Here is a 27,956-nt window from a genome sequence, read left to right on the forward strand (position 1 = left end):
GTGAAGCCCCAGCGAGCGGCTGCGGCGGGGCTGTGCGGAGCAGCCAGCGGGAGGCGGCGGCGGCGCGGCGGTGAGCAGCCGAGAGCGCGGAGCCCGGAGGAGGGGGAGCACCTGCAGGTCCAGGCGGCGGCTCCACCATGGCGATTCGCAAGAAGAGCAACAAGAACCCGCCGCTGCTGAGCCACGAATTCGTGCTGCAGAATCACGCGGACATCGTCTCCTGCCTGGCGATGCTCTTCCTGCTGGGGCTCATGTTCGAGGTGAGCCCTCCGTCCCGGTCCCTCCCCAGCCCCCCCGAGCCCCGGCCGAGGCAGGCGACCCCAGAGGAACCGACTAGCGCCGCGCAAACCCCCGCAACGCCCCGCGGCCCTGCGGCCCCGGCCCGGCCCGCCGCCCCCTCCCGCGCCGCGCAGTTCCTGCTTCCCGCGAAGGGTTACGTGGCAGCCGGCGAGGGGCCGACGGGGGCGGCGGGCGCGGTCGTGGCGCTGGCCCTGCGCGGTGGGCGGACCCGGGGCCCGGGCAGCAGGGCCGGGTGACTGACAGGGACCCCCCGACCCACCCCGGCGGCTGCCGCCTGCGCGGAGGGCGGGGACGGGGTGCCCAGCACCCGGTGGCCCCCCTCGCCCCGCCGACGGCCACTCACCCAACTTTCTGCCTTGCCTCTCGGTTCCCCGAGGATCGGGTCTGATCCCGACCGGGGCTCGCAACAGCTGTGTTGAGGAGTTGAGCGCTTTCGTTTCTCGAAGCAGAGGCGACGAGACTGTCAGGAGTGTGTAAATTCTCTTCCCACAGATCTCAGTATTTTGATGACTTATTTAACAGCTGTTGAATGTGGGTAATGAAGTTTGCCAGGTGAACCTGTAACATCCTACGGGTTTTTTCCACCCTCCTCAGTACATCCGCCCACTCCCTCCCCCCACTTCTAATTTTTTTTTTATCTGTAAGCCTCTGAGTCTCATTAAATATATTGATGATTACCATTTTGTCTCCTCTCCCCTTGGCATGTAACCTAGTGAGGATATTTTATTATTCATTTTTACTAGTTTTTTTTTTTTCTACTGTCGAGAATAGAGCTTAAAAGATGTGAGTGGAAGCGAGAAACTAATGGAATGAGACAGCCAGTGATGAAAGGTGAATATGGTTTGGGTTTTTGTTTTCCATTGAGCCCATTTGGGGTGTGTGTGTGTGTGTGTGTGTGTGTGTGTGTGTGTGTGTGTGATCATTAGACAACTTTCTATGTTATGCTTGCTTCTCTTCTAATAGACTTTTCTGACTCTACATATGGGCACTACTTATAGTGTCACATGGAGTTGTAGCCACTACTGAGGGGGTGACAGAGTGAAGAGAAAGTAGAACCATCTTGTCAAAAAGCTTACTAGGCAACCCCAATCGGAGACATAATTTGTCTCCCCCTAACAAACGAAATAGAAACCACTTGCACAGGCCACACAGCTGTTGTCAATCAGATAATTTGGCTTGTGGAAGTCTGACAGTATTATATGATTGAGTGGTATTTAAAATGGGGGGTTTGGTGTATGGCCCTGTGGTAAAATGCTTGCTTTAGTTATTGATTGGATATTGAACCCAGGGCTGGTGCAGGTTGGGCAAGAGCTCTAGACCTGACCTGTTACCCCTAGTCCCTGGTGCTTGCTTGTTTCTGCGTGTGTCAGAAGTATGGCTCTGGGCTCAGTATCAGCCACACACACAATGCTAAATGTTTGTGATCTCTGAATTTATGACATTTTTTTTCCTGCTATGATATTAAAAGTAATACACCAAAGTAGTTGGTAGATACTTGTCATGAGTCTGAGGCAGAAGAGTTGTGAATTCAAATCCAGTGTCAACTACATAGTGAATTCCAAGTCCCTCCCTGTCTTAAAAATAATAGTAATAAAAATAAAATGCAATCCTTTTATATGCACAGTGTGCACAGCAGTTTGTTATGACTGGCCATCTCCAACTCCTCATGGTAACAATTCCTAACTTGAGAGGCATAATTTAGGGCTGTGATGATCTGTAGAACATATTTGCAATGCTTTAAGTGAAGTGAAGTATAAACCAGAAATTTGGACAACTAGAAATACCTAGAAAGCTCTGTTTTTATGTATTCTTTTGCCACATTTTTTAGGGAAAATCACTATTATGTTAATGATTTTTTGGGAGGGGAGGGGAGACAGCGTCTTTCCCCGTGTAGCCCTGGCTGCCCTGGAATTTGCTATGTAGACCAGGCTGGCCTCGAACTCACAAGAACCACCTGTTTCTGCCTCTGCCTGCCGAGTGCTGGGATTAAAGGTTTAACAGTAAGTGGATTGTTTTAATACTACATAGCTTTTAAAATCGCTCCAAAAAGGAGTGAGTGTTAAAATGGTAAAGAGAACAGAGCGTTTGTACAAGTCATTCATTTTCCTTAACCATATGCTAAAGATTTAGGTTTTGAAGGCACATTATTTATGCGCAGAAGAAGCTGGCTGGATGGGGTTTTTACTGTTTGACTTTTAAAATAATTGCCGCTAAATCTCAGTCAATCTAAATATAGAAGTACAGTGTGTATGCTGAAATAATTGAAAAGCTGCTATTTTACAGAACTGTTAAGCCTTTTGTGGAAGAATATTGAGGAAATATTAGGGGATTTATGGTGAAACCAAGAAGAACTGACATGGTGTGTTACTAGCCAAACATACAGGCACACAGGAATACTCCAGAAGTCTGCATTCTGCAGCTAATTCAAGTTAGGGACTATCAGAACTTAAGTATCCTTATCTAGAAATGGGTTATTCCAAGACTTAAATTAGCTATTATATGTGGTGCCTCACTCAGTGTTTGACTTATAAGAAGGTAGCTATGGTCATTCCTTGGAAATTCATCCAGGTTGGAAAACAGATGGCAGAGTAAAAACAGAAGTCTCTCTCTCTCTCTTTCCCTTTCTCTCTCTTTCCCTTTCTCTCTCTTTCTTTCTTTCCCCCCCCCCTCTCTCTCTCTCTCAAGATTGAGGAAGAAGTAATCTAAGGGAAATGTTTGATTGTAGGACCTTTTTATTATACAAATCTTGTAAATAATAATGTTTTCTTTTTACAGCCGTTGTCTATCTACAGAATGCAAATACTATTAGTGATTTTGTATTTAAAGCAGGGAAAATCGAACAGTATAAAAGGATGTAAGGCTTCTTTGGAAGCTTCCTAGAAGGGATACTATGGAAGAGTAAAGGGGTTCACAGACTGCTTGAAAGGCTAGACCTTGAAGATGGGCGGTCAGGGATCCATAGACTATTTGGCTGTTTGTACCTGATAGGTTTGTGGATGTTGATATTTACAGTTACCATGGGACAGTATTAAAGGATCACTTCATTCATTTCTAGGTTTATTGGTGCATATGTGCACGCATGCACACACAAGTCTTTGTACCACAGCACATGTGTAGAGATAAGAGAACACCTTTGTATTTGGTTTTAAATTTTTTACATATATGGATGTTTTGCCTGCATGCATGTCTATGTACTACATGTATGCCTGGTGCCCTTGGAGACCAGAAGAGGGTGTCAGATCCCCTGGAATTGAAGTTAGTTGTGAGCTTTGTAGATGCTGGAAATAGAACCTGGATCCTCTGGAAAAACAGCAAATACTATTAACCACTAAGCCATCTATACAGTCCCACAAGTTTTATTTATTTATTTATTCATTTATTTATGGATAGGGTTTCTCTGTGTAGCCCTGGCTGTCGTAGAGCTCACTCTGTAGACCAGGCTGGCCTCCAACTCAAGAGATCTGCCTGCCTCTGCCCCCTGAGTGCTGGGATTAAAGGTGTGCACCACCACCGGGCCAGGTTTTATTTGTAAACATAGCTTGCTTTAATGGCATTTCCCCATCTTTTAAAAAACAATTTTATATAAACAATGGAGAAGTAGAATTTGATAGTCAGAAATTCACATGCCTTTAGGAATCCAGTGTATACAGTAATCATGCCTACCTCTAACAGTACAGAATAGTTCTCCTCTTTATATGAACAGACACCAAGCCCCTACTGATAGCCACTCAAAAAACCCACTGAAATCTTATGACTTTGCATATGTAGACTTGGATCTTTCATTAGATTGTGGTAACCTATGTAAGATAGATCTAAATTAATTTAACTTTTTTTCTTATAAATGGATAGTAGTAAAAATGTCCAAAACGGCCATTTTTACAATTTAAGTAATATGCACCAGTGACATGTTTATACTCTACATCTTCCTGCTAACTTGCTGAAGCAATGCTGGATGGGATTTGAAGTTTAGGAAGCTGGAAGTGGCAACAAAGATGATTTCCACGGGACATTTTTGGTGGGTATAGCCCCTGTTTTTTTCCCTCTCCTTTTGCCTAATATCCCATGCTAAGCCAGCTGGAAGCCAGATCTTAATTTTATTTAGAAGCCTTGCATAAAAGGATAATCTAATTTTTGTTGTGTTTAGAATTTGGTACTATATTTATCTTTGAAGACTTACATTTGCCATGTATAATGGAAAACAAAGTTTTCTCTAGCTGTGGTATTGATGACCTCATATTATAAACTGAAAATGGGGGGCCATGGAGACAGCAGAGGAGACAGAGTATAGATATTATGCACGTAGACATGCCCAAATTCCCACCGCACATGTGTCGGGGTCAGAGGACAAATGTGCAGAATCTCTTCTCTCCTTTCATTGTGTGTGTTCAGGGAATCAAAGTTGTCAGCCTTTAACCTCTAAGCCACCAAATCTCATTTTATTTTAAATCTTTTTTTAGCCTTGTATTGAGAGAGAGAGAGAGAGAGAGAGAGAGAGAGAGAGAGAGAGAGAGAGAGAGAGAGAGAAAGAATATGAGAATGTTGGGGAGGTGTCAGAAGGTGACTTGCAAGAGCCAGTTTTCTCCTTGTAGCACAGGCATCCCAAAGATTGAACTCAAGTGTCAATCTTGGCAACCAGCAACCCCCCCCCCCCCAGCCGCCTCCCGAGGTTTTAATGCTCTGCTTTTGTTCGCTCTTGTGTCCGCCTGGTCTTCATAGCCTCCCCGCTCAGTAACTCACTTGAGTGACCATATTCTAGACAGGTTTGTTTTGGTTTGTTGTAATCATAGGCCTGAGTTCTAGGATAGTTCAGACACAGCCTACACAGTGTTTACTGCCCCACGCCCCCATTCCTGTTCTTCTGCCAACTCTAGCTAGTCCACGTTGCTGGAGTCACTTTGCCTCTTCCTTTCCTCCCATGTCCTAGCTCTCGTTGCTTCATTTTTCTTCCTGTAAACTTAGCTAAAGGACACCCGCTGGACCCTCTCCCCAGGGACAGTGTTAGAACCCCAGGGATGCCTGAAGCCTCATCCTTTACTGCACTGTGTGTTCCGTGAGTTTGCTGTATGTAATATCTGTGATGGTTTAATAAACGGAGTGTGATGAAAGATTAACAACAGTAATAAGATAGAACAATTACACTCTAATACCAGTTATGTGGAGGCGGCCTCTCATTATCCTCTTACGTTGTGTTCACCCTTACGAGGTGAGATGAAATGAGGCGGAGGATGCACGTGTCAGGCTACATTGTCAAGGTTACTGGGTACAAGCACCGCCCTGAGTTCATCCAGGAGCCACAGCAGCCGGAACAGGCCAGCAGTGCCTGCATTGTGAACGCACTGGACAGAGGTGGTTGACGTCCTGGGTTAGACAGTGAAACGGCACAGGATTCGTCACACTACTCGCGATAACACAGTTTAAAACTGACCTCCTATCAGAGTCTCTGTGTCTTCAAGGCTGCTGTTGACCACGGATACTTGAAAACCGTGCTTAAGAGGGGACTGCTGTTCCTTGCTTTGCCTTGCCTTTTCCTCGGTCTTCTTCCCCACCCATTCTCCTGTGTAACACAGGCTGGCCTTGGGTTTGTAGTCCTTCTGCTATACCTGAGTCCTGGGGTTGCAGACCTACACCAACATAACCCGGCTGTTTCTGCCTTTTTTTTTTTTTTTCAAGACAGGGTTTCCCTGTGTAGCCTTGCACCTTTCCTGGAACTCACTCTGTAGCCCAAGCTGGCCTCAGACTCACAGAGATCCGCCTGGCTCTGCCTCCCAGTGCTGGGATTAAAGGCATGCGCCACCACCGCCCGGCTGTTTCTGCCTTTTATATGCATCTTAGTTTACATTGTTGAGGGGTTCTAGAAAAAATCATGCACATGTTGATATCACAGAATTTTGCCTCAGACATGATCTGCAATCTTGTGCTTGTCCTGGCCAGGCAGCATTGCATTATATATACCCCCATGCCCCTGCTTTCAAGTAAAACAAGTTTTATCAAATGTCAGCTGCTGTGGTAGTACAGCCTTGTAATGCTAGGGCTACTGGGGAGGCTGAGGAATGATTTTAGTTCTGAGTTAGCCTTAGCTGCATGTCAAATACCAGACCAGCCTACTGTGTGTGTGTGTGTGTGTGTGTGTGTGTGTGTGTGTGTGTGTGTGGAGGGCGATGGGTGTGTGTGGAGAGATACAGATACACAGAGATTGGGTGGGCTGATGGGTGGATCCTCATTCATTCTTTCTCCCTTCACTCCCTTGCATATAAATTTCTTCAGTTCACTTAAGAAAGACAATAAGCCAGGCGGTGGTGGTGCACGCCTTTAATCCCAGCACTCAGGAGGCAGAGCCAGGCGGATCTCTGTGAGTTCGAGGCCAGCCTGGTCTACAAAGCGAGTTCCAGGAAAGGCGCAAAGCTACATAGAGAAACCCTGTCTCAAAAAACAAAAAACAAAAAACAAAACAAAAAAAAAAGACAATAAGTCCATCCCTGACTCATGACAAATTAGAGTCAAACATAGGGTCTACCCCATATATGGTATATAAGAAACATGAAGGAATTCCATGCTTAGAGCTGAGTCCCATCTGCAAAATATCCCGTGGCATATATGCAGACACCCCAGAATGTAAAATCAAAAAGGCAAATTGCTATTGATCTCAGGCATGTGGATAAGGGAGACTTAGCCTGTGCTACCATCACAGCTGAGGAGGAGGCAGGCAGGAGAACTCTGCTTACAGTTTCCTCCTAACACATCTTCCCACTGTTTTCCTCTTTGTATTTGATTCCTCCTTTTCCCCTGGGAACTATCCTTTGGCACAAACTCATTATCTTTCCACTCCTAAAAACAGCATCATCGTGACTGTCAGCTAAGAGAATCTGGTACCATCTTGTCACACTTAGGGTTTCAGTCCACTGCAGTTTGACATCTCTGAATCCTTCACTGACATGTCTCAGGCCGTGACCTGTGATGACTTCCTTATTTCACCTTTGGAAACGTGACTTTGTAACTCCTCCGTTTTTTCAGACATTTTCCTCCAGGCTTTGGGGATGTTCACTTTCTGTCACTGATGTTTCTTTTTAGGTTAGGAGACCGTTGGCTCTCCCATGATGTCACAGTGTGGGAAGTCGGGCCATCCTGAGTTGACCCAACTGCTCTGGGTCTGTGATGGAGTGAAACACAGTAGCAGAGAGCCCCGGACGGAGCAGTGACTGTTCACATCATGACAGAGAAGCAAGGGACAGAGGGACAGTAGAGCCTCACAGGCCAGGTGATCAGGAAAGCTCCCGCTAGACTCCACGAACTAAAGGTTCCATGGGCTAAGGGCCGACCTTTGGCACATGGGCCTTTAGGAGACACCCGCGCATAGCAGGGACTTGAGTTTTGGTGTTCTCTGTTCACTCTACAGACAGTGCACACTTGCGTGGATGATGAACAAGCTCCCATAGTTCAGCTTCTGTCCAGAAATAGTAATTCCCAAGTCTTTAAGCTAACCTCTGCCTGCCGGGTTCTAGATTTGGGTGTAAGTGGCCAGCAGCCGTTTGTAACCATGCATCTCCCAGGAATCTCAGTTAGTTGATCAGTTTCTTCCCTTCCGTTCAAAACCTGCTCTTCTTGTACTCCACGTTTTTATTAGCGTTTGCCACCATCTTGTGCAAGCTGTAAGTACCGGTAAGTAACGTGGGACCCTTTCTTTTGCTTACTAAGCATTACTTGGCCTCCTAAGTGCCTCCTCTATCCCACCCCACCGTCCTAGTGCCAACTCTACTATCCTTCACTGGATGTCTTGCAGAAGTCTTATGCTTGGCTTGCGTGTTTACTCTGTGGTGTTTCACCTTCTGTTTATCTGTAATACGGATGACTTGCCTAGTGTTTTCTAGGTCCCATGCTAGGCCCTTCTTCGCCATTGCTTTCAGACCTTACTGTGGAGGTCAGAAGACAACCTCCAGGAGTCAGTTCTCTCCCTCTACCATGTGGGCTGCTAGGATGGGGTTCAGGTCGTCAGGCTTAGTGACAAGACGGCTGAGCCGTCTCTGCAGCCTCGCCACACTAGGTTCTGAGCACACAGTGACTGGATGGTGTTGGCAGGGCCCCAGCTCAGACGCTGCTTATTTCGTAATGGGTACGGTAGAAGTGAACGCGGTCCTGCCGTGTCGTGTGACTGGAAGGAGAGGGGCACCCCTGGGGGGGGTCTGACGGAGGAGCCGCCCCGCTCTGAGAAGACAGATGCGATGGAACTGAGCTTTAACAGGAGGAGACTGTGGAAGGAGCCAGAAAACAGAGGGGACCTTTGGGGACAGGGAGGCGCGTCGGCCACACTATGCTAGGAAGGCAGCAATCCAAGGAAAGGTCGTTGGCAGGTAGAGCAGGGAGCATGGTAAGAGGATGATTGTGGTGGCGGCAGTGTGGAGAACCCGAGGGGGCATGAGACCCATGTAGGTTACAAAAGGAAGAAACACCCCTCCTTAAAAATCTTGCAGTCACCCTGAAGCACCTCAGCACTGTTTGTGTTTTTCCGCCTCTGGTCTGTGTACTGTGGCCTGACCTTAGGTTTACCTTGTTTCTACCTCTGCTGCTCTCTTCATCCCCCCCCCCCCCCCCCCGTGCACCTCGGGCACGTCAGACAAGCTCTTGCAGCACACCCCTGAGAAGCATTTCCTACCCCAAGGACCAGCAGAGAGCCTGGTCCTTTATCCCGAGTGTCTGTAGTGTAGACGACTGGCACAGATCCTGCAGTATTCTAATAGTCTGTTTACCACCCCTGACGCAACCCAGCTTCTTGTCATGGGATTAGTTCATTCATCTGTATTGGAGCCTTTCTGGTGGAGCGCTGGCCTTGGTGCCTGTGAGTGCTGAGTAAACATTCCATCGTGTGTTCTGACCACTTTACTTTGACCAGTAGTCCAGTGAATGAGATACCTGCTGACCAGTTAACCAGGCATGTGGGGGAGGGGATGAACACCTAGACCCTGCCTGTGGTCCATCCTCAGTTACACAAACTCTGCTTCCTTTTATTAATTTACACGTTTCCCTTGATGGGAACTTCAGTGAGTGTTCTGTAATAGAGAATCGATATTTGAGAAATCATTATTTACTGGGTCAACCGAAGCCGTCTGGTTTTTTTTGAAATGTCAACAGTACACATGGGTTATGTGGTCTGAATTACAGAAAAATCCTTCAATGACTTGTCCTAACTCCACTTGTGTCTAATGCTACTTGTGATCAGAAGTTCCCACTGTGTCTACCCAAGGTGCCACGGAATCGGGGGCCTTGCTTCGTGAAGCTGGAGGCAGATTTGTGATCTTCCTGCCCTTGATGTACTCATTTGGGAGAGTGACAGTGACGTTTCTTGTGCTTTCTGTCCCCAGATAACAGCAAAAGCAGCCATCGTCTTCGTTGCTCTCCAGTACAATGTCACTCGGCCTGCGACAGGTAGGTCTTTATGCAGACATGCAGTTGAGCACATCGGGAGGTATCCATGGACACTAAAGTCTGTTAATCTCTAGTGTCTGGGCTTTCTTTTGTCCTAAGCAGTGTACGAAACCTGGTTTTATGTGTTGATTGTTTTTTATATATTTTGTGCATGGTCTAGAAATTCCATCAGAGACTTCTTTGTATTGCTTCCTGTAATCCTCTCCTGAAGGAACTCCTGAGAGTCAATGTGCTCATGTAGGTTGTTGGGCAGGCGGACTTTTATAGGTGCGCTGTTCTGGCTCAGTTTTTCTGCCCTTTGTTATATTTTAGGCCAGGGATAATCCCTTCAGACTTACTCTTTTCATTTTTTTTTTTTTTATTCTGCCTTAAGCAAGTATTTTGCCTAGAGAAAATACTAGTAAATTCTAGGAATTCTCAGAAAATTGTGTCCACATTATGCTTTCATTTTAGAAAGTTTTGTTTCATATTACGCTATGAAAAGTGCAGCAGCAGTAGGAAGGTGGCTGAGGCAGAGAACTGTGGTTGGCTCTGGGAAGCAGAGAGAAGATGCTGCTGCCTTAAGGAAATGGGAGTATGTCTGCCAGGGACCTGCTCGGGGTTTCCCACCTTGGCGGAAGACAAGAGGGACAGGCTGAGTTTATTCTCTTGTGTGTAGTTTCACAAATGCTTGGTTGAGTGACTGGGAAAACAAGTTGCTCGAGACTGTAGTGTTGCTTGGCATTGGAGATGCCAGAATGATGTTGTCACCTAAATGCCCCTAAACAAACCTCAAAACTCCAAGAACAGATGCCAGCAACTCATAAGTATGAACATTTATTTTGAAAAGTTGAAGGCAAATTCAAAAATTAACGTAACTTTTAAGTAGTAGCCGCATCTCTCTGGTGCTTGGAAACGAGAACCAGGGCAAACAAGTCAAATTACCTTCAGTGAGAATCATAATGGCGGGCCAGTGCAAGTCCAGCCAGAGGCCACGGAGGCTCTCTGGAAGATGAGAGAGTGGGCGAGGTGAAGTCTGCCAGGTAGTGGTGGTTCCCTGTGTTTGGTTTCTGGTGGCCGTGACTAACATGTGTCAGGTCTTCTGTAAGTAACCCTGGAGCTTTGGGTGGTAGATGGCCTCTTCAGTTTCCGTTCCCCCATGGCTGGGGACACTCAGGAGACACCGTAATAGTGCTGTAGAAGTTTACTCAGTTAGTCTCCTTCTGTTTGTTCCAGAACTATGTTGTACCGAGTGCTGTTTTCATAATCTCACGTATATTTTTGTGTGTGTGTGTGTCCTTTTTGGCCTTCAGAAGAACAAGCTACAGAATCAGCATCCCTTTATTACTATGGTTTCAAAGATATGGCTACAGTTTTCTTCTACATGCTAGTGGCGATAATTGTTCACGCCATAATTCAGGAGTATGTGTTGGATGTAAGTATACAATCTTAGAAATCCTATTTCGTAGAGCACTGCTAGTTCTCCATACTGCGGTCATCGTATGTTGTGTGTGTTGTGTGCTGTGTTCTTTATTACTAATACCTGCCTTTGTTTTTAGAAAATTAACAGACGAATGCACTTCTCCAAGACAAAACACAGCAAGTTTAATGAGTCTGGTCAGCTTAGTGCATTCTACCTTTTTGCTTGTGTTTGGGGCACGTTCATTCTCATCTCTGTAAGTATGTCACTCAGAGTTCTTAAACCTCATTTCACACTAAGACCTCTGCTCGGGAAGGAGGGTAATTAAGAGTAATTTCCCGAGAGCAGAAAGTCTGAGCTGCTGACTGGGGGATGTCATCATTAGATCTTGGCACTTGCAGATCTCCCCATTCACAAAAAGGATCCCATGTCAGCCTCAGCTTGCCGGGGTTAGAAAAGCAGAAATGTTGTTAGTCAGTTCCTCCTTGAAACAGTCCGGGCGGCTCCCAAGCAACTTAAACATATAAATGTTCAAGTAAGACACGATCAGCACCTTCAGCTGTCTTTAGTGAGGAGAGGGAAGCCAGTGTCAACTTTAATGTGAAACAGTAGCACCCTTCATATTCCATTATGTGGCTTTCCACACTTTTGAGATTGTTAAGCACATGATTCTTTTAAATCTTCATGGTGGAGATTAATAAGAGCCAAAGTAAGATGCCCGGGATCTAGACTTAATGTCAGAGGTGTATTAAAACTCACCTTCTCGCCGGGCGGTGGTGGCACACACCTTTAATCCCAGCACTCGGGAGGCAGAGCCAGGCGGATCTCTGTGAGTTCGAGGCCAGCCTGGGCTACCAAGTAAGTTCCAGGAGAGGCGCAAAGCTGCACAGAGAAACCCTGTCTCGGGGGGGGGGGGGGGGGGGGGACGACACCTCACCTTCTCAATCCAGGGCCCAGCCCATCTTACTGATGTAATGGACATGAAGGAAATGTCAGCTTAAAATCTGTTTTATGTAAGCTTTTAGTGTAAGAATTACATTGGGCCGGGCGGTGGTGGCGCACGCCTTTAATCCCAGCACTCGGGAGGCAGAGGCAGGTGGATCTCTGTGAGTTCGAGGCCAGCCTGGTCTACAGAGTGAGTTCCAGAACAGTCCGGGCTACACAGAGAAACCCTGTCTTGAAAAACCAAAAAAAAAAAGAGTTGCACCAGGGACACATAGTCTCCTTAAAGTCGTCACTTTAGGTTTTGGAGGGTTTTTTTGGTTTTTTTTTTTTTTTTTGGTTTTTTTTGTTGTTGTTGTTTTTTGTTTGTTTTTTTGTTTTTGTTTTGTTTTGTTTTGTTTTGTTTTTGCTTTGCTTCTTGTAATTTTTCACCAAATACATCCAGTTTTCTGAAAACAAGATTTGCAGAGCATTGTATGCATTGCCTCATTGTGGACTTCTGTCAAGAAGCACTGTTTCCAGTTCTCTTATTACATGGATAAAACACATCCTTACAGAGCTGGCCTACACCTGTCACATTCTGTTGCTGTTCATTGCACACCGTTAGTTTGCGGTACTTCTTACTCCTGTACGGCACTGAAGGATACTTGAAATTGGGTACTGTATCCTACCTGGTTTATGTCTCATACTCATTTCACTTAGCTAGCACAAGCCATTCAGATCACATTGGAGAGCTACAACATTTGATTTCAGCTTGCCCTTTGGAACCTTTTGTGGGGAGTTGTAAATGTTTGCGTGGTACTCATAGGCCAATTTTCCTGTCTCTTAGGAAAACTATATATCAGATCCAACTATCCTGTGGAGGGCTTATCCTCATAACCTGATGACGTAAGTTATTTTTTTATCAGGCCTTTCTTAACTAAATACTGTTCATGTCACAAACAAGCCGAACCCATTCCTGTTACTCTCTCTGGGCTTGATGCTACTACATGGAGTGGGTGCATTCCCTGCAGCAGAAGGACAATGGCATCACCACTGTCCTGAGGAAAGAGCTGCCGTGTGCTGGTCTCTGTTTGCGTTGCCTTTGCCAGCATGAGACAGCTGATCTTAGCCATTCTTTTTAAAGGTTATTTTATGTATACGACTTTTTGCCTAGATGTATGTGTGTGTACCACCTGTGTGACTGGTGGAGAGGAAGTCAGAGGCGGCTTCAGATCCCCGGAACTGGAGTTGTGGGTGGTTGTAAGCCACCGTGGGTGTGCTGGGAATCAAGCCCGGCTCCTCTGTAAGAGCTCTGAACAACAAGTGCTCTGAACTGATAGGCCCTCCATCTCCCCAGGCCCTGATTTTAACCATTTCAGTTTGGTGTTCTCTTCCCTTCCTGCACCCTTGTCCTTCCCATCTGCGTGGCTCCATCCTTCCATGGTTTTCTTGGCTTTCCCGTGCCCACTCCGTCTCTTCGTTCCTTCATTTCTATCTGTTGTGGACTGTTCCCGAGGCCGTGGTTCTTTGTCTTGCTGGCATCCTGCGGGTCTGTAGCTTGTTTTCGGGAGCCTGGTGGACGGGACACAGTGAGCTGTTCTCGCTCTTCAAGCCTCGACCTGCCTAGTGCCGCTGCTGCACGCGGGTTCTCCTCGCTGCTGTGCCTGCAATGAGTCCCTCGTACCTCATGTTGTTCAGCTTATATTTATATAGCGTCTGTATAATTTAGATTGCTCTCTGGTCATCTCACACGTGTGAGTTCTGCTTTGTGTCCAGACCACCAAGACTGTCCCTTTTCAACAGTGGAGCGCTCTCTTTCTCATGTTGTTTGTATAGTTTATTCTCTCTCTGCTTAGAAAGTTCTAGGTGCTTCCCACCTGGAAAGTACTCACTGAGTACTTGGTGATCTAAAAACTAGAGAAAAATTCATGAAGGAAGGGAGTCACATGGCCGTGCGTGTATTTGAATTAAATGCAGCAGTAATATCCCCCTTACTGAGTCATTCTCTGATTAAAAAAAAATAAACTAGAGTGATGTGTTGACCTTTTATAAGATGTAGTTATAAACATCATACTTACATGCAGCTGTATTACCTCCTGGAAATGTCTTCAGATTGGCTTTGTGGTCTCCATTTTAACGTATAGAGTGTGTGAGAAGGGAGAAGATGATCAATCAGAAGGGCCAGAGGTTTCTAATGTAAAGAGGAGCCTGCTGAGTGAGTGAGATGCATCTCCTGGGAACCCTCCTGCACCTCCGTCCTGCCTTTAGTTCTGCCTCGACCTCCATGCGTTTGCAGCCGGATGGAAATAATATTTCACTAAGGAAGCAGCGGGGTATTTGACGCTGAGATTGCCCGTTTCCGGTGACAGTTACTCTATGAGCCATTGCTTTACATCAGCCCCTCCCCCTTTTAGCATATATTTGATAAAATGATGGGTTTCGTTGTGACGTCGGGTGGTCTTTTTCCCGATTTCCCTGCTGATGAAGCCTTCTAGGTCTGTGGGCCAGTCGTGCCCCGTGGTTTCCCATAGCTAGCATGGCCTACTCCTCCGCCTTCGGTAAGTGACAGACAGGCGGCTCAGGTTCCTCTCGCAGTGGCTTTCTCGGCCTTGCGGCAGCAGAGTGGACTGCACAGTGGGCAAACCGAGCAAGCCGGCTGCTCAAGAGCTGCGCGGAGATGGGGATGGGTCAGCCTCGTGTGAAACGACAACAAAAACCTGGCTGCCTGTTCGTCTTTTTGGGTTCTTTTGTTTTGTTTTAAATACTGTACTTGAAAAGATATTTTTGCTTTCTCACACAGCTTTCAAATGAAGTTTTTCTACATCTCCCAGTTGGCATACTGGCTCCATGCGCTCCCTGAACTCTACTTCCAGAAAACCAAAAAAGTAAGCTGGGTGTGGTTTAACTTTAGAGATTGTCTTGTCATTTCTCAAACGGAGTACCCCCCTGTCCTTGGCCTCAGCCTTGTTTCTGCCATTCCCCACCTCCCCTTCATTCGAAAGCCAAGATTCCTAAATATTTCTTTTAAAAACCTCCGATTTTGTTTAACTTTTACATTTAACATGCTGGTTGCTTACTTTCAAATAAGTGGTAACTTAAATTAAAACTTAAGCAAGATTTTAAGATGTGTTAGTTTCCTCTTACTGGTTTCTGGGTTTTGGGGGGTGGGGGGATTGTTGTTGTTCAGCAATTTATTTCACAAGTAGCTAGTTGGTGTCCAATTAACAGTTCTGTGTGTAAGTCCAAAATAAGAGTTCAGTGTTGACAGAAAAGTAAACCACAGCTGACTTTTCACCAGGGCAGCCTTCCTGATGGGGGATGGGGCAGCCCCTTAGCCTTGGGGAAAGGGTTTGCTTAGAGAAATGGGTGAACTGCGGGAGCTCTTGGTGCCCCCTTTCTGAAAGTGGGCCTCCATGGCATTGCACAGTCAGGTTCCTTTGTCTTAGGGACCTCTTGTTCCTCTGCCCATCATCGCTTGAAGCCAATGCTGCCGACCTGTGCTCTGGGAGGCTCCCTCTCTACCGTCTCCTCCCCTCTCTCTCTGTACACCATGCCTTAGCCGTTACACCCACATTCTCTAAGTTTATCATTGTCACGTGAGGGTTGCGCTTTCAGGATTTCCTTTTCCCTGTGATTAATCAAGTATCTTTATTTTTGTGTAGATAGATTTTAAAAGAAAAAAACTCTATGTGGGATTTACTTGAAAATCGTGTCAGGGAAGGATAAATGGGTAGAGATCTAGATGAAGCAATTTCTGTCTTTAATCAATCACTCTGAGCCTGTTCCAGCTGCACATGAGTTCATCTTACTCCTTGTTGGTTGTGTGCAGATTTATGTTTGCCACAGTTAGAAGGTTCCTGACTGATTGATCTCTGCCCTCTCATAATGCACAGGTAGTCTTTAAAAAGTGCGTATAAGTTGGCCCTTTATCATCTGTCCTGTGCCCGCTGTCTGCTGGGATCAGGAAACAGTACCAAGTAGAGGTTATGTCCTCTGGCACATGTTGCTTTTTCTGTAAGGTGGAATGCTTTTCTAGTTACTACACAGATTAGGGTGTAATTGCACAGGTCACTGCTTTTGAATGTCTAGGAGTTATTAGGCCCACAGTTTCCAGGAGCTCTTCTCTGTCTGTTGAGCTCCTTGGAGTCTTAGGTGTCCCAGAGCCACACTGTACAGAATAGTACCTGCTAGCCCCTGTCAAATCAGTACAAACACAGTCCTGCTTCCTAGTCAGACTGGCCTTAGTGCCTTTTATCCATGTATGGCTACCAACGACCGTGTGGGATAGAAGGTACACACATACTCTCTCTCTCTCTCTCTCTCTCTCTCTCTCTCTCTCTCTCTCTCTCTCTCTCACACACACACACACACACACACACACACACACACACACACACACACACACTTTTTAAAAGATGGTAGATGGTTTTTCTGTGTGGCTCCAGTCTGGATAATAACTCATGATCCTCCTGCCTCGGTCTCTCCTGAGTGAGGGAAGGCGATAGGTGTGTGCCACCATTTATGGCCTGCACAGAGATTTAGGGAACATTTGTGTCATCGTGGAAAGCTTTGTTGGACAGCAGTACTGGGAGTATCATAGTCTCTTGATGCTTCACTGCTGGCCATGGCTCACCTGTTTGAAGCTTTCTTCAGGTGTTTGCATACCCACGAGACTAATACTTGTAGATTTCGTTATTAATCAGTGTCTGCATCTTGCTCACTGACCCTAGTAAGTAAGAAGGAACATTTCAAACAGTTGTGCATTTTAGCTTCTGAGGCTTCTTTCTTATCAGTTCTTGCCAGATGGCATCTCTCCAGAAATGCGGTCTTGTTTTTAGGGAATAATTTGCATAACTTAGAACTTAAACTATTTTTAACACTCACACGTGACAGTTGAAAGTAACTGTTTCAAGTAATTACCATAATTTGAAAGTAACAGCTGCATATGTGTTAAAGAGTTTCTTAAAATCTCCTCTATGAAATGTATTTTGGGAAGAACTCTTTACTGGAAGACAGTAGTACGGTGGTTGTTGTGAACCAGTCTCACGGGGGGATGAATAAGAAAGGAATGCTGTTAACGGGTGGAGAGGTGTGGCAGGGGCAGAGAGCGAGCGAGCTCAGTGTCCTTGATTGGAAGATTTCAGTCATGTAACTTGAGTGTGAGCACATCTCCATTTTGCCTGGGAGGAGATTGTAGTGTGTCACCACAGTCCCAGTTCCTGGAGGGGCTGGAGCAGGACTGTTGAGTCCGGCCTGAGCAGTGCAAAAAGAGACCTCATCTCAGAGAGAGTAATTGCTTGGCTAGTTTGAACTTGCAAGATTTGAAGGAAGTCGAGAAATAGTCGAATGTTTTGTTGCTGATAATCAGACTAGCTTTGATTTTAGATAATATAATTGATTATTACATAGAATACTAGAAATGTTTCCCATCCCTACTTCTGGACAGCCAGGTCGCCTTTCCTGTCCCTGTCACTCACCACTGGCACTTCCCTTTGAGTTATTGCAAGGCTTTTTCATAGTCTGTCCTTAGACCTGGATCCGGGATTTAAAGTAGCAGTGGGGGAAGTATTTAAGCCTTCTGTGCCTTTCACAAACACTTATTATTACTCAAAATCATCAGTATAGATCCCTGTAATAGGAGAGCTTTTTAAAAATGCCAGTTTAAGATGAGATCCTGGACTAACAAGTAAAAAATGTTGCTTAAAGTTATTTATAGTTTTGGAATTCATAACTTAAGAATACTAATTAGATTTTTCCATGAAAAATGAGATTATTCAAGTTTTATGGCATTCTACAATTTCCTTCTCCATAGTTGTGTGGACGTTAGTATTGAGGACATACATAGCCAGATGTGATGGCACACACCCAGAGTCACACCACAAAACTTTCTCCAAAAAGTTTTTTAAAAGTACAATGACTTGGAAATTTTATTAACTGACTCGTTGTTGTAAGTGTTTTAGTGTGTTAATCGAAAGCAAAACCTTGATCGTGGCTTCTGGTGAGAAAGGTAATCCCCACAACAAAATCACGGGACTGTGAGTGAGACTCTGCTCAGCAGCACACCTGCTTCTCCGTTCGCTTGGTCAGGCCTGTAGTTTCCATGGCTGTGAGGAGCCGTCTTGGGACAGCTGGCTGAGCCCCAGACTGCCCAGCAAACTGGTTTGGTGAAGTCCCTCTCAGAAAGCCAAGTTCTCCCCAGCCCCTTGCTCCTCTCCCTCCCCCCACACCTCGGTGACTGTAAGCCCCAGAGCCTGGTTCCAGACTATTGTTTGCTTATCATCTCCAGACATGTGAGCTCCAAGCCACATGGCCTTCCTCCCGTGGACTGCAGGATGATGGGGGAGTGTGACCTGGGACAGTACACGAAGCCATCATTTTCTCGATACACTGTCTCCAGTTAGTCTTATGTTCTTACCTGGGGGGTGTTCTCCAGTGGCTCCCCGGGGTTGTGTGTGTCTCCTCGCTTCTGCTTTCTTTCTGGGTGTTGGTTTTAGGCCTGTGGTACAGAGATGAGCTGCCTTGCCCAAGCCCACACCTATGGGAAGCGCAGGACTTTGTTTTCTTAGTTACTTAGGCTTTACCTGTGGTGCTCCTTGAGTGAACAGGTACTGCTTTGGAAATGCTTGTTCGTATGCATCTAAGGGAACTTTTACTTAGGAAGAGGTTCCTGGGTAACTGGCCTTTTGAAAGCAGTTGACACCTTTTAGCAGTTTGGGGAGTTATTGTGAGGGCGGGCTTCAGTGAGGGCAGTTTATCTGCCATCATTATTGAACTGTTGGCTCTAAGACACGAAGTCAGCTGGATATAAGAAAGACACAGGATGGGTTGTGCTGCTAAAATGGAAGTGTTGACCGTGTTTTTCATCTCTAGTGTCTTTGTGCTTGCAGGAAGATATCCCTCGTCAGCTTGTCTACATCGGTCTTTACCTCTTCCACATCGCTGGGGCTTACCTTTTGAAGTGAGTTGGGGTTTGCTCGGGTCTGTGTGGACTAGCAGGTAGTGTGCTGACTTCACGGGGCTGGCAGTTAACCTTTCTTCGTGTGTTCTGTCCACAGCTTGAACCACCTGGGCCTTGTTCTTCTGGTGCTGCACTATTTTGTTGAGTTCCTTTTCCACATTTCACGTCTGTTTTATTTTAGTGATGAGAAGTACCAGAAAGGGTAGGTACTGTCCTTTGCTTGGTCACCAGGTGTTTGAAGTCAGGAGATTGTCAAAGCCCGTGTCCTTGAGAATTCTACACTTTTCTTAGTACTACACTAAAAGAAAATGGAACCACTTGGCAGTGTTCACGCTCTGTATTTTATTCTTTAAAATGGAGTCTGTCTTGCCTGGAGAACACACATAAAGGTGTGAGAAAAGAGGCAAATCCACAGAGTTTCTCTGATCTCCTCACACGGGCCATGGCATACATGGACCCCTACCCACCCCATACAGCATACATACAACAAATATAATTGTTAAAAAAGAAAGAAAGGAATAGGTAATGTAGCCCTAAGAATATGCAAAGTTTTAGTAAAGAATCAGGTCGGAAAGAAAAATCCGAAAGGTGTCACTTGTGAAGAGTGTGACGTCTGTAAAAATCCGAAAGGTGTCACTTGTGAAGAGTGTGACGTCTGTAAAAATCCGAAAGGGGAATTGTTTGCAGTGCTGCTCTGTCTTGGCTTTGTCCCGCATGTGTCAGCCCTTCAGTGAATAAGTTCTGAAGCACATTGCAAGTATTTAACAATGAACAAAAATGTTCAGTGGTTGTCTACTGGAGTTGTGAAAAACCGAAATAAGATAATCAATGCCATGGACCAATGCCGTGGACCTCTACTGCAGTTTGTGGAATTGCCCAGGCTTCTGAATACAGAAACCGTTTTTGCAGAATAAGAAGTGCTGTTTTAGGAGGTGGAAAGAGCTCAGTGGAAAAGTGCTTGCTGTGCAGCAAGCGGGAGGACCTGGGTTCGGATCCCCAGCCTCGGGGAAAAAGCCAGGTGTGGGTGGGGTGGCAGCAAGAGGACACTGGGTCTGGGCAGGCCAGGCTCGCCGGTGCTGAGCGACCTTGTCTCTCACAGTCCTGGAGAATGACTGAGGAAGACACCCTCGCTGATTTCGCCCTCCACAGCAGGCTCAGCACACGCGCACGCACACTCACACACACGACACAAAGACGTGCTGTTTGAATATGCATTTGCTCAGGAGCAATCCATTCTAGTAGAACCGTCCCCTCTTGATTTTGTTCCATGACTTTGCACGTTTCTCTTACAGGTTTTCCCTCTGGGCGGTTCTTTTTGTTTTGGGAAGACTTCTGACCTTAATTCTTTCAGTCCTCACTGTTGGGTTTGGCCTGGCAAGAGCAGAGAATCAGAAGCTGGATTTTAGCACTGGAAACTTCAACGTGCTGGCGGTTAGGTACAGTCCTCTCATGTCCCACCGTTAACTAACATGCCACCGCTTGGCCGTGTTACACATCGTCACCTAAGTGCCGGGTAACTTGAGGCTGGAAAGTCCTGGACTTGGATTCATGCCTGCTGCAGTTCCTTTCTACATTGAATAATAATACTAAGACCTCGTTTAACTTCTAAGATTGATTTCTCGATGGAATGATTACTTTTTAGCATAATCTTGCCAACAGAGTGACAGTGTTAGCCATAGTCATTGCCGTCCAATCACAGTAGGATGCGTTCTCCTCATCTCTAATTTTTTGTCGTTTTCTGCATGCTTTCCAGGATCGCTGTTCTGGCCTCCATCTGCATCACGCAAGCCTTCATGATGTGGAAGTTCATTAACTTCCAGCTTCGGCGGTGGAGGGAGCATTCTGCCTTCCAGGCCCCACCCGTGAAGAGGAAACCGGTCGTGACCAAAGGCAGGTCTTCCAGAAAAGGAACAGGTTGGTACTGACTAAGCCGTGGAAACACCTGGAAGTGAAAGCATGGGGAACCATAGCTACGGGCGTTGAGTTTCCAAATTTTACAAAGACAACTCTGTTACCTTTTGTTTAAAAGGAGGAGAAACATGTTTATGGAGTACACTGCAAGGACAGTGTCCTAGCCAATGACAAGAGTGCTTGCCTCTCTTTATGCAGCTGCTTAACAGGACTGGAGGCAAAGTGACCCTCTCGCCTTCCTCTCTCCTTGAGTGAGGGGCCAGTCACTCTCAGGAGCAGTCAGCAAGCTGCCTTCCTTTGTGTCTCAGCAGAGCAAGAGCCCCACTAGTGACTAGCCAAGTGGACGTGTCTCAGTGTGTTGTCAGCATCTGTTCGTGTTTTCAAATCTCCAGCCCCTTCCCGTCTGTAAAAAGATCAAGGTTTTATGTATATAAAACTTGTGATTGCTTGGTGCTTTAACTCTGCAAAGCCTGCATCTCACTGCTCTCTCCCGTTGGCTTGTGACTGAAACACATTGACACTGCAAATGATATTTTCGGTGCATGTGGTTCTTGGAACAGAAGTGTAGGGAGTCACATCCGCATTAGCTTGTTCCTGCTAAATCCTGGCTCTCCTGGGTTCCGTACTCCAGCTTTGTCCAGCAGTTCTTGAACCTGTGGATCTCATTCATGTCTCTCCCCTCAAACAGCTTAGATCCTGGACTGAACTTACATCACCTCTGTAGATGGATGTAAAGATCATTTGTATTTCAGTACATGAGTATCATACACGCCTACATTATTGAGGTTATTTTGAATTACAGTGATACTTCATAGTTCTTACACTTACTTTGTGTGTGTGCATTTGTGCCAGAGCACACGTGGGGGTCACAGTAGCACCTCTCCTTCTACCATGTGGGGTCCAGGGATCAAACTCCTCAGGTCATCAGGATGGGCGGCAAGCGCTTCAACCCACTGAACTGTCTCGCTGGCCCCCAGTAATGCCTTTCAGCGGTGACTTTATTAAAGTGTAACCTCCACATCATACACTTGGCCTTGAAGTGTACATATCACCATTTAAAGCAGAATTCGGTATTTATCTGTTGAGAGTGTGTGTGCAGACACATTGGTGTCACGGCATACGTGTAGAGATCACAGGAGCACCTGGAGGTATTGGCCATCCCCTTCCATCATGTGGGTCGTCCTGCTTGACTGTGGGTGCCCTCACCCTCTGAGCCATTGGGAGGAATACAAACGTTTTTAAACTATATTTGCTAGCTGGGTGTGGTGGTGCATGCCTTTAATCCCAGCCCTGGGGAGGCAGAGGCTGGTGGATCCCTGAGTTCAAGGCCAGCCTGGTCTACAGAGCAAGTTCCAGGACAGCCAGGACTACCAGAGAAATCCTGTCTCAGGATGGGGGGTTGGGGGGACCACAATATTTACGAAGTGATACAAACTGCTACCTAGTTCCAAAACATGTTACAGAAGCTTCCCAGAAAGAGCCAGGTGTGGTGCTGTGGACGCCTTTAATCACAGCGCTTGGGAAGCAGAGGCAGACAGGCAATCAGCCCGGAGAAAATCCCTGTCCCTGTCAGCAGCTCCTCCCACTTCCTTCCCAAGCCCGTGGCAGCACTATTCAATCCTGTGTCTCAGTGGTTTGGCCTTTGCTAAATATCTTCTGTACATGGCACAACACAGTAGGTGCTCATCTGTGACGGGGTCAGCTGACATAGTTTAAATTTTCTGTATATTCCTGTAGGTATGCAAGCGTGCATGTGGGCAGGGCAGAGGCTGCCCTGTGGAGGTGGTTCTTCCACCTTAGTGGGCTCCAGGGGTCAGACTTGATTCTGACTGCTGAGTCATCCTGTCCACCTCAGCATAATATTTTTAGGGTTTTTTTAAACTACATTTTTATTTGTGGGGGGGAGGGGGTGTGAATGCCCATGTGCCATGATGTGCCAGAGGACAACCTCTAGGAGTTCTGTCCTTCTACCTTCTGGATCCTGGGGATGAAACTCAGGTTGTGGCTTGGCAGCAGGCACCTTCACGTGCAGAGCCATCGCACAGGCCCTTAGCATCATGTTTTTGAGGTTCATCTATGTTAGGGCATAAGCACTACTCAGTCTTGTATGGATATACCATACTTGGTTTATCTGGTCCATGGACACTTGGGTTCTTTGTACTTTTAACAATAAGGCGATGTAAGCACACCTATACATGTCTTTGCATACCTGTTTCTGTCTCTTAGTTATATGTGTGTGTGTGTGTGTGTGTGTGTGTGTGTGTGTGTGTGTGTGTGTGTGAAACTGCGGGGTCATTAGGGAGAGTACTCAGACTGTTATTTCAAAGTGGCATCGTTTTAGTGAGCTGAGTCTCAGGTTTATACACAGTTGTTCTTGTACTGTTTTCTGTGAAGACTAACCTCTCTCTAATGAATTTTAAAAAATGAGTCAGATCTGAGCTCCGGATTTTGCCAGATGTATTTAGGTGCGTGTCACTGTGCAGGTAGACACTGCCTTGCTGTGGTGTGTGGGTAGTGTACTGCCCCTTTTCTGTAGTGTGTGGGTAGCTCACTGCGTTGCAGTGGTGGGTGGGCCGCTCACTGCATTGCAGTGGTGGGTGGTAGCTCACTGCATTGCTATGGTGGGTGGGCAGCTCACTGCGTTGCAGTGGTGGGTGGGCCGCTCACTGCATTGCTGTGGTGGGTGGGTCGCTCACTGTGTCGCTGTCTTTCTGTGGCTTTGGAAGTTTTGTGGACAGAAGATGGAGGTTCTCCAGTTTTCTTCTTTTTCACAGTTTGGTCGTTTTAGGTGCCTAGCATTTCTGTGTGAATTTTAGGATCTGCCTTTCAGTGTCTGCAAGAAGCACCTGGAGTTTTGATTCAAATTTCCTTTAATCTGTAAATTGCCTTGGGGAGCATTAACATGGATGTCTTTTCATTTATTCTGCTCTTTAATTTCTTCCAATTAAATTTTATAGTTATCAATCTAAATGTCTAGTACGTGATTAAATTTCTTCCTAAATATTGTACTCTTTTGGATGCTGCTATAAAATAGAATCCTCTCCTTAATTCCATTTTCAAGTTGTTCCGTGTGAGTGTGGAGGTGCAGTTGGTGTCTGCATGTTGATCTGTTCCAGGTTGTTGGGTGTGAGTGTGGAGGTGCAGCTGGTGTCTGCATGTTGATCTGTTCCAGGTTGTTGGGTGTGAGTGTGGAGGTGCAGCTGGTGTCTGCATGTTGGTCTGTTCCAGGTTGTTGGGTGTGAGTGTGGAGGTGCAGCTGGTGTCTGCATGTTGGTCTGTTCCAGGTTGTTGGGTGTGAGTGTGGAGGTGCAGCTGGTGTCTGCATGTTGGTCTGGATCCTTAGACTTTGCTGGACTGACTTTAAAAGTACTTTAGTGGGTGTGGGTTCTTTTGGATCATCCACAAATGAAAGTAGTTTATTCACCTCCCTGGCCAATCCAGATGCTTTATGTTGCACTCTCTTGCTAAATTATCCTGACTTAAGAACAGGAATGGGCATGGTGTATGCGTAGAGTCCGACAAGTGTAGGAGATCAGCTCCCACATTTATTTACCCCAGGGACTCTTGAGGAATGAGGGATAAGAGATTTAGATAGAAGTAAAGAGGACAGAGAAACAGGGAGAAATGCAGGATAACCTCAGGTAGACCTGGATCCTTATCTACCAGCCCGGAACATTATTCCAAAGGGCTATTTATAACAATGCCAAGGGGAGGGGCAAAAGACCTCCCCCTTGCTAGATACAACCAAGTGTAGACCCTTACAGACACCTGGTACTCGGGCCCGTGGTCCAGTCAACCTCTTATGCAGTCCTGCTGGGTAAAGTCACTAGGAAACCTAGATGGGCTCCAACAAAGATGTCGGTGCCTTGCTCCTTGCCTTTCTCCCTCAGATGGTCTCTTACTGAACTGGAGTGAGGTCGTGACAAGCAAGCCCCACAGTCCCCTGTCGCTTACCTTCTGAGTGCTGGAGTCACTGGCATGTGTGGCCACTAGCAGCTTCCTGTGGCTTCTGGAGATTTGAACTCGGGTCCTCAAGCTTGTGCAGCAAGTACTGTTGTCCGCTGAGGCATCTCCCAGCCGCCCTTCTCTCGATATAAAATTGCCTTCATTCCTGGCGTGCACCCACGTTAGGGACGGATGATAATGCAGCTTTGCTGTGTTGGGTTTTAATTGTTTGGTAAGATTTTTCCGTCTGTGTTCATAGAAAAGATTGGCCTATAATTAGCCCTTTTTTCCAATGTCCTTGTCAGGTCTGCTAGCCTTGAAACAGTATTAAATAGATTTTCCCTGGGTTCAATGTCAACATTGTTCTGTAAGTCGCTGGAGGACTCCACGGTGACTCCGTCTTTGTAGATTTGCACTCAAGATAATGAAATTAAGACCTCTGCTTAATCTCCCCCTTTCAGTAACTTGTGATTTTCAAGGAATTTATGCCTGTTTTCCTTGTCAGTTAGAACCAGCATTTGAGAGCTAAGATGTAGCTCAGGGGTAGAGCACCTACTCAGAATGCATGAACCCCAGTGTACAATTTCTAGCACTGTTAAAAAAAGAAAGAAAGAAAGAAAGAAAGAAAGAAAGAAAGAAAGAAAGAAAGAAAGAAAGAAAGAAAGAAAGAAAGAAAGAAAACTTTTTAAATCTTTTTTTTGTTTTCCTGTTGTTGTTTTTTTACTTTTTATTTATTTTTATGTCTTTTCTGTGTCATCGATTCCTGCTCTTGCTTCCAGGCTTAGGTCTGGTTGACTGTTTAACTGGTCTTCAGATGGCTCCTGGTCAGGGGTCTTCACGTCTCCTTGTGAGTCACCCAGAATTCACTGCGGACTTTCTCCCTCATCCCTGTGTTGGGTAGACTCCTCAAACCTTGAACACTATTCAGTTGCAGACATTTTAGAATTGTAATTTGAGTTCTCTTTTGAGCCGTGACTGTTTTGTGGGTCCATTATTTGATGTATTAGATGTCTGTCATTTTGTGCTTGTCTGTCTGCTGGTGTCTGACTAAATCCCATCGTGACTGAAGACGGCTCCAAAGGGTCTCCTTTCCTAAACTCTGCTGAGACTTTGATTAGAGTTCACCCTGTCCCCAGGTTCAGTGAATGCTCCTTTTACACCCCAAAAAGGACATATGCTCTGCATTTATGGGATGTGATTCACAGAAATCCACCTGCCTCTGCCTCCCCAGGGCTGCTGGACCTGGGACAGCAAAATAGTTTTAAGGAAGAGGCTGCAGTTACCCTTAACTGTAATAGTGACCGTCCCTAATGACACCTCTTCTGTGCTTTAGAGAAATACCTTAAAGGTCTGTGCCACCCAGTGGGGACAGCTGTGTCCTGTCAGGGCTGCTGTGGGGACAGTTGCAGACCTTGTGACTTGACAGCAGTCCTCCACCCTACCTCCTTTTCCCTTTTTCTAGTAGTTACTTTCTGTTGATTGGCTGCCCGGTTCCTGGTGTGGTCAGCCTCTGGCCTGCAGATACCTCATGTGTAGCGATTATGACTCGGTTTGCTTGTGAGACAATACCTGTGCTTCTCTCCTTTCAGAGAACGGTGTGAATGGAGCGGTCACGTCAAACGGAGCAGACTCGCCCCGTAATAGGAAAGAGAAGTCTTCGTAGTGGATCGTCAACCGATGGATTAATGGCCCCCAAAGAATCTGCTTTCTACTCTGTCTTTCGGCACTAGCGATTTTTCTGTTCTTGAAAATACGGTTTATGCTCTTTGATTTCTGCTGTTGTACTGTTCCTGCATTTTAAAGGGCATTTGAGGGGAGGAGGATTACCATGAGTGAGAAAAGATTATAGCGTAGACTCAGCTACCTGCCTTCAGAATAGTTTAGGGACCACCACATATTTTATTTTGCTTTTTGTCTTGAACGTTTTTTCTAATGGTTCGGGGAAAGACCATTTACAGAAACCCCGAATAACAAGTGAAAATTTTTCTTGCTCTCACCGGTTTTTTATAATATTAGCAAGGTGACCTGTTCTAAGAAGGTCCTATTTTTTAAGTTGTCTTTCAGGGTAAAATGGAAATACTATAAAGTCAGATGTCAAACTTTTAATGTTTTCAGTGTTCTCTAATTTTTAGGAGTTTTTTGTAGCCTTTACACCTGGAAAAAAAAGATTTGTAAAATCACCAAAATAATTGTGTGCTTTATTTTCTAGGTAGTGGTTGTAGGTGTTACATCCCATAGTTATTGCAAGATTTATTACCATATATTGGAGCAGATGTCTTACTAACATAAGAGTACTTAGGAAGTGAAGTCTTGTTGTGCATTTTCAACATATATCAACTGGCAATCAGAAAATGTTTACTGTGAAGAGGAATATCAACTTACATAGCCCTTTTTGGTATGTTTATTAATTCTTAATGGGGCTTGTAAGTTTGATATAAGCATAGCATCTTAATGAAATACCATTTAACCTGCAAACCCTTTGAAAATGTAATGCCTACTTGATTTATATCTATAAAAAGGTGTCAGGTAATTATATTTGGAAAACTAATGCACTAACTTTAAAGAAATTGAAAATTCAGGTGGTTAGTCTTAACAGAAGACATGCTTTATGTTATATTATAGCTTTGGACCCATCTTTAATTGAGAAACATTTATCTGTATAAAACATATTTTTGGATAAATATATATATATATATATTTGTATCTACAGAAAGGCTCTAAAAAGCATTTGAGTAAAATATTGGTTCCCTTTTCTATAGTTCTCCTTCTACCCCTTACGTTTGGTTTGTCCGCTGTCGCTCGTTACAGTACACGCAGTGCTCCGTTTGGTGTCCACGTCTTGTTCCCATCTCTCACTTCCGTCACCAGCTGAAAACTGTTCGTGCCATTTTGAATAGAAAAGCTGCGGGGCCCCGGGCCTGTGGCTTAAGTTGCCATGCTGCTAGAAAGTTGTGCTTTCTCTTTCCAGCTGTTAACCTAACTTCCTGGGAAAAGTAGTAGCTCTCTGTAGCATTACCAAGCGTCTGTGGAACCAAATTTCTGCCATTCAAACTGGCATTATATTGAGAAATCAATCAAAATAAAAAATTTTTACTTTCAAAA

At 45.7% G+C, this 27,956-nt stretch overlaps 1 protein-coding gene across 1 annotated transcript; it reads left to right on the forward strand.

Annotated features, from left to right (window-relative positions):
• The first annotated feature begins 43 nt into the window (after positions 1 to 43).
• Positions 44 to 27,956, forward strand: Tram1 (translocation associated membrane protein 1). The gene is made up of 11 exons (XM_059253999.1): positions 44 to 260; positions 9,654 to 9,717; positions 11,010 to 11,131; positions 11,256 to 11,372; positions 12,888 to 12,946; positions 14,841 to 14,925; positions 18,928 to 18,998; positions 19,096 to 19,200; positions 20,291 to 20,434; positions 20,752 to 20,912; positions 26,444 to 27,956. Exons 1-11 carry the CDS (start codon positions 138 to 140, stop codon positions 26,515 to 26,517), a joined length of 1,125 nt encoding a protein of 374 aa, XP_059109982.1. The 5' UTR covers positions 44 to 137; the 3' UTR covers positions 26,518 to 27,956.

The sequence above is a fragment of the Peromyscus eremicus genome, chromosome 2 (assembly GCF_949786415.1).
Source record: "Peromyscus eremicus chromosome 2, PerEre_H2_v1, whole genome shotgun sequence".
NCBI lineage: Eukaryota > Metazoa > Chordata > Mammalia > Rodentia > Cricetidae > Peromyscus > Peromyscus eremicus.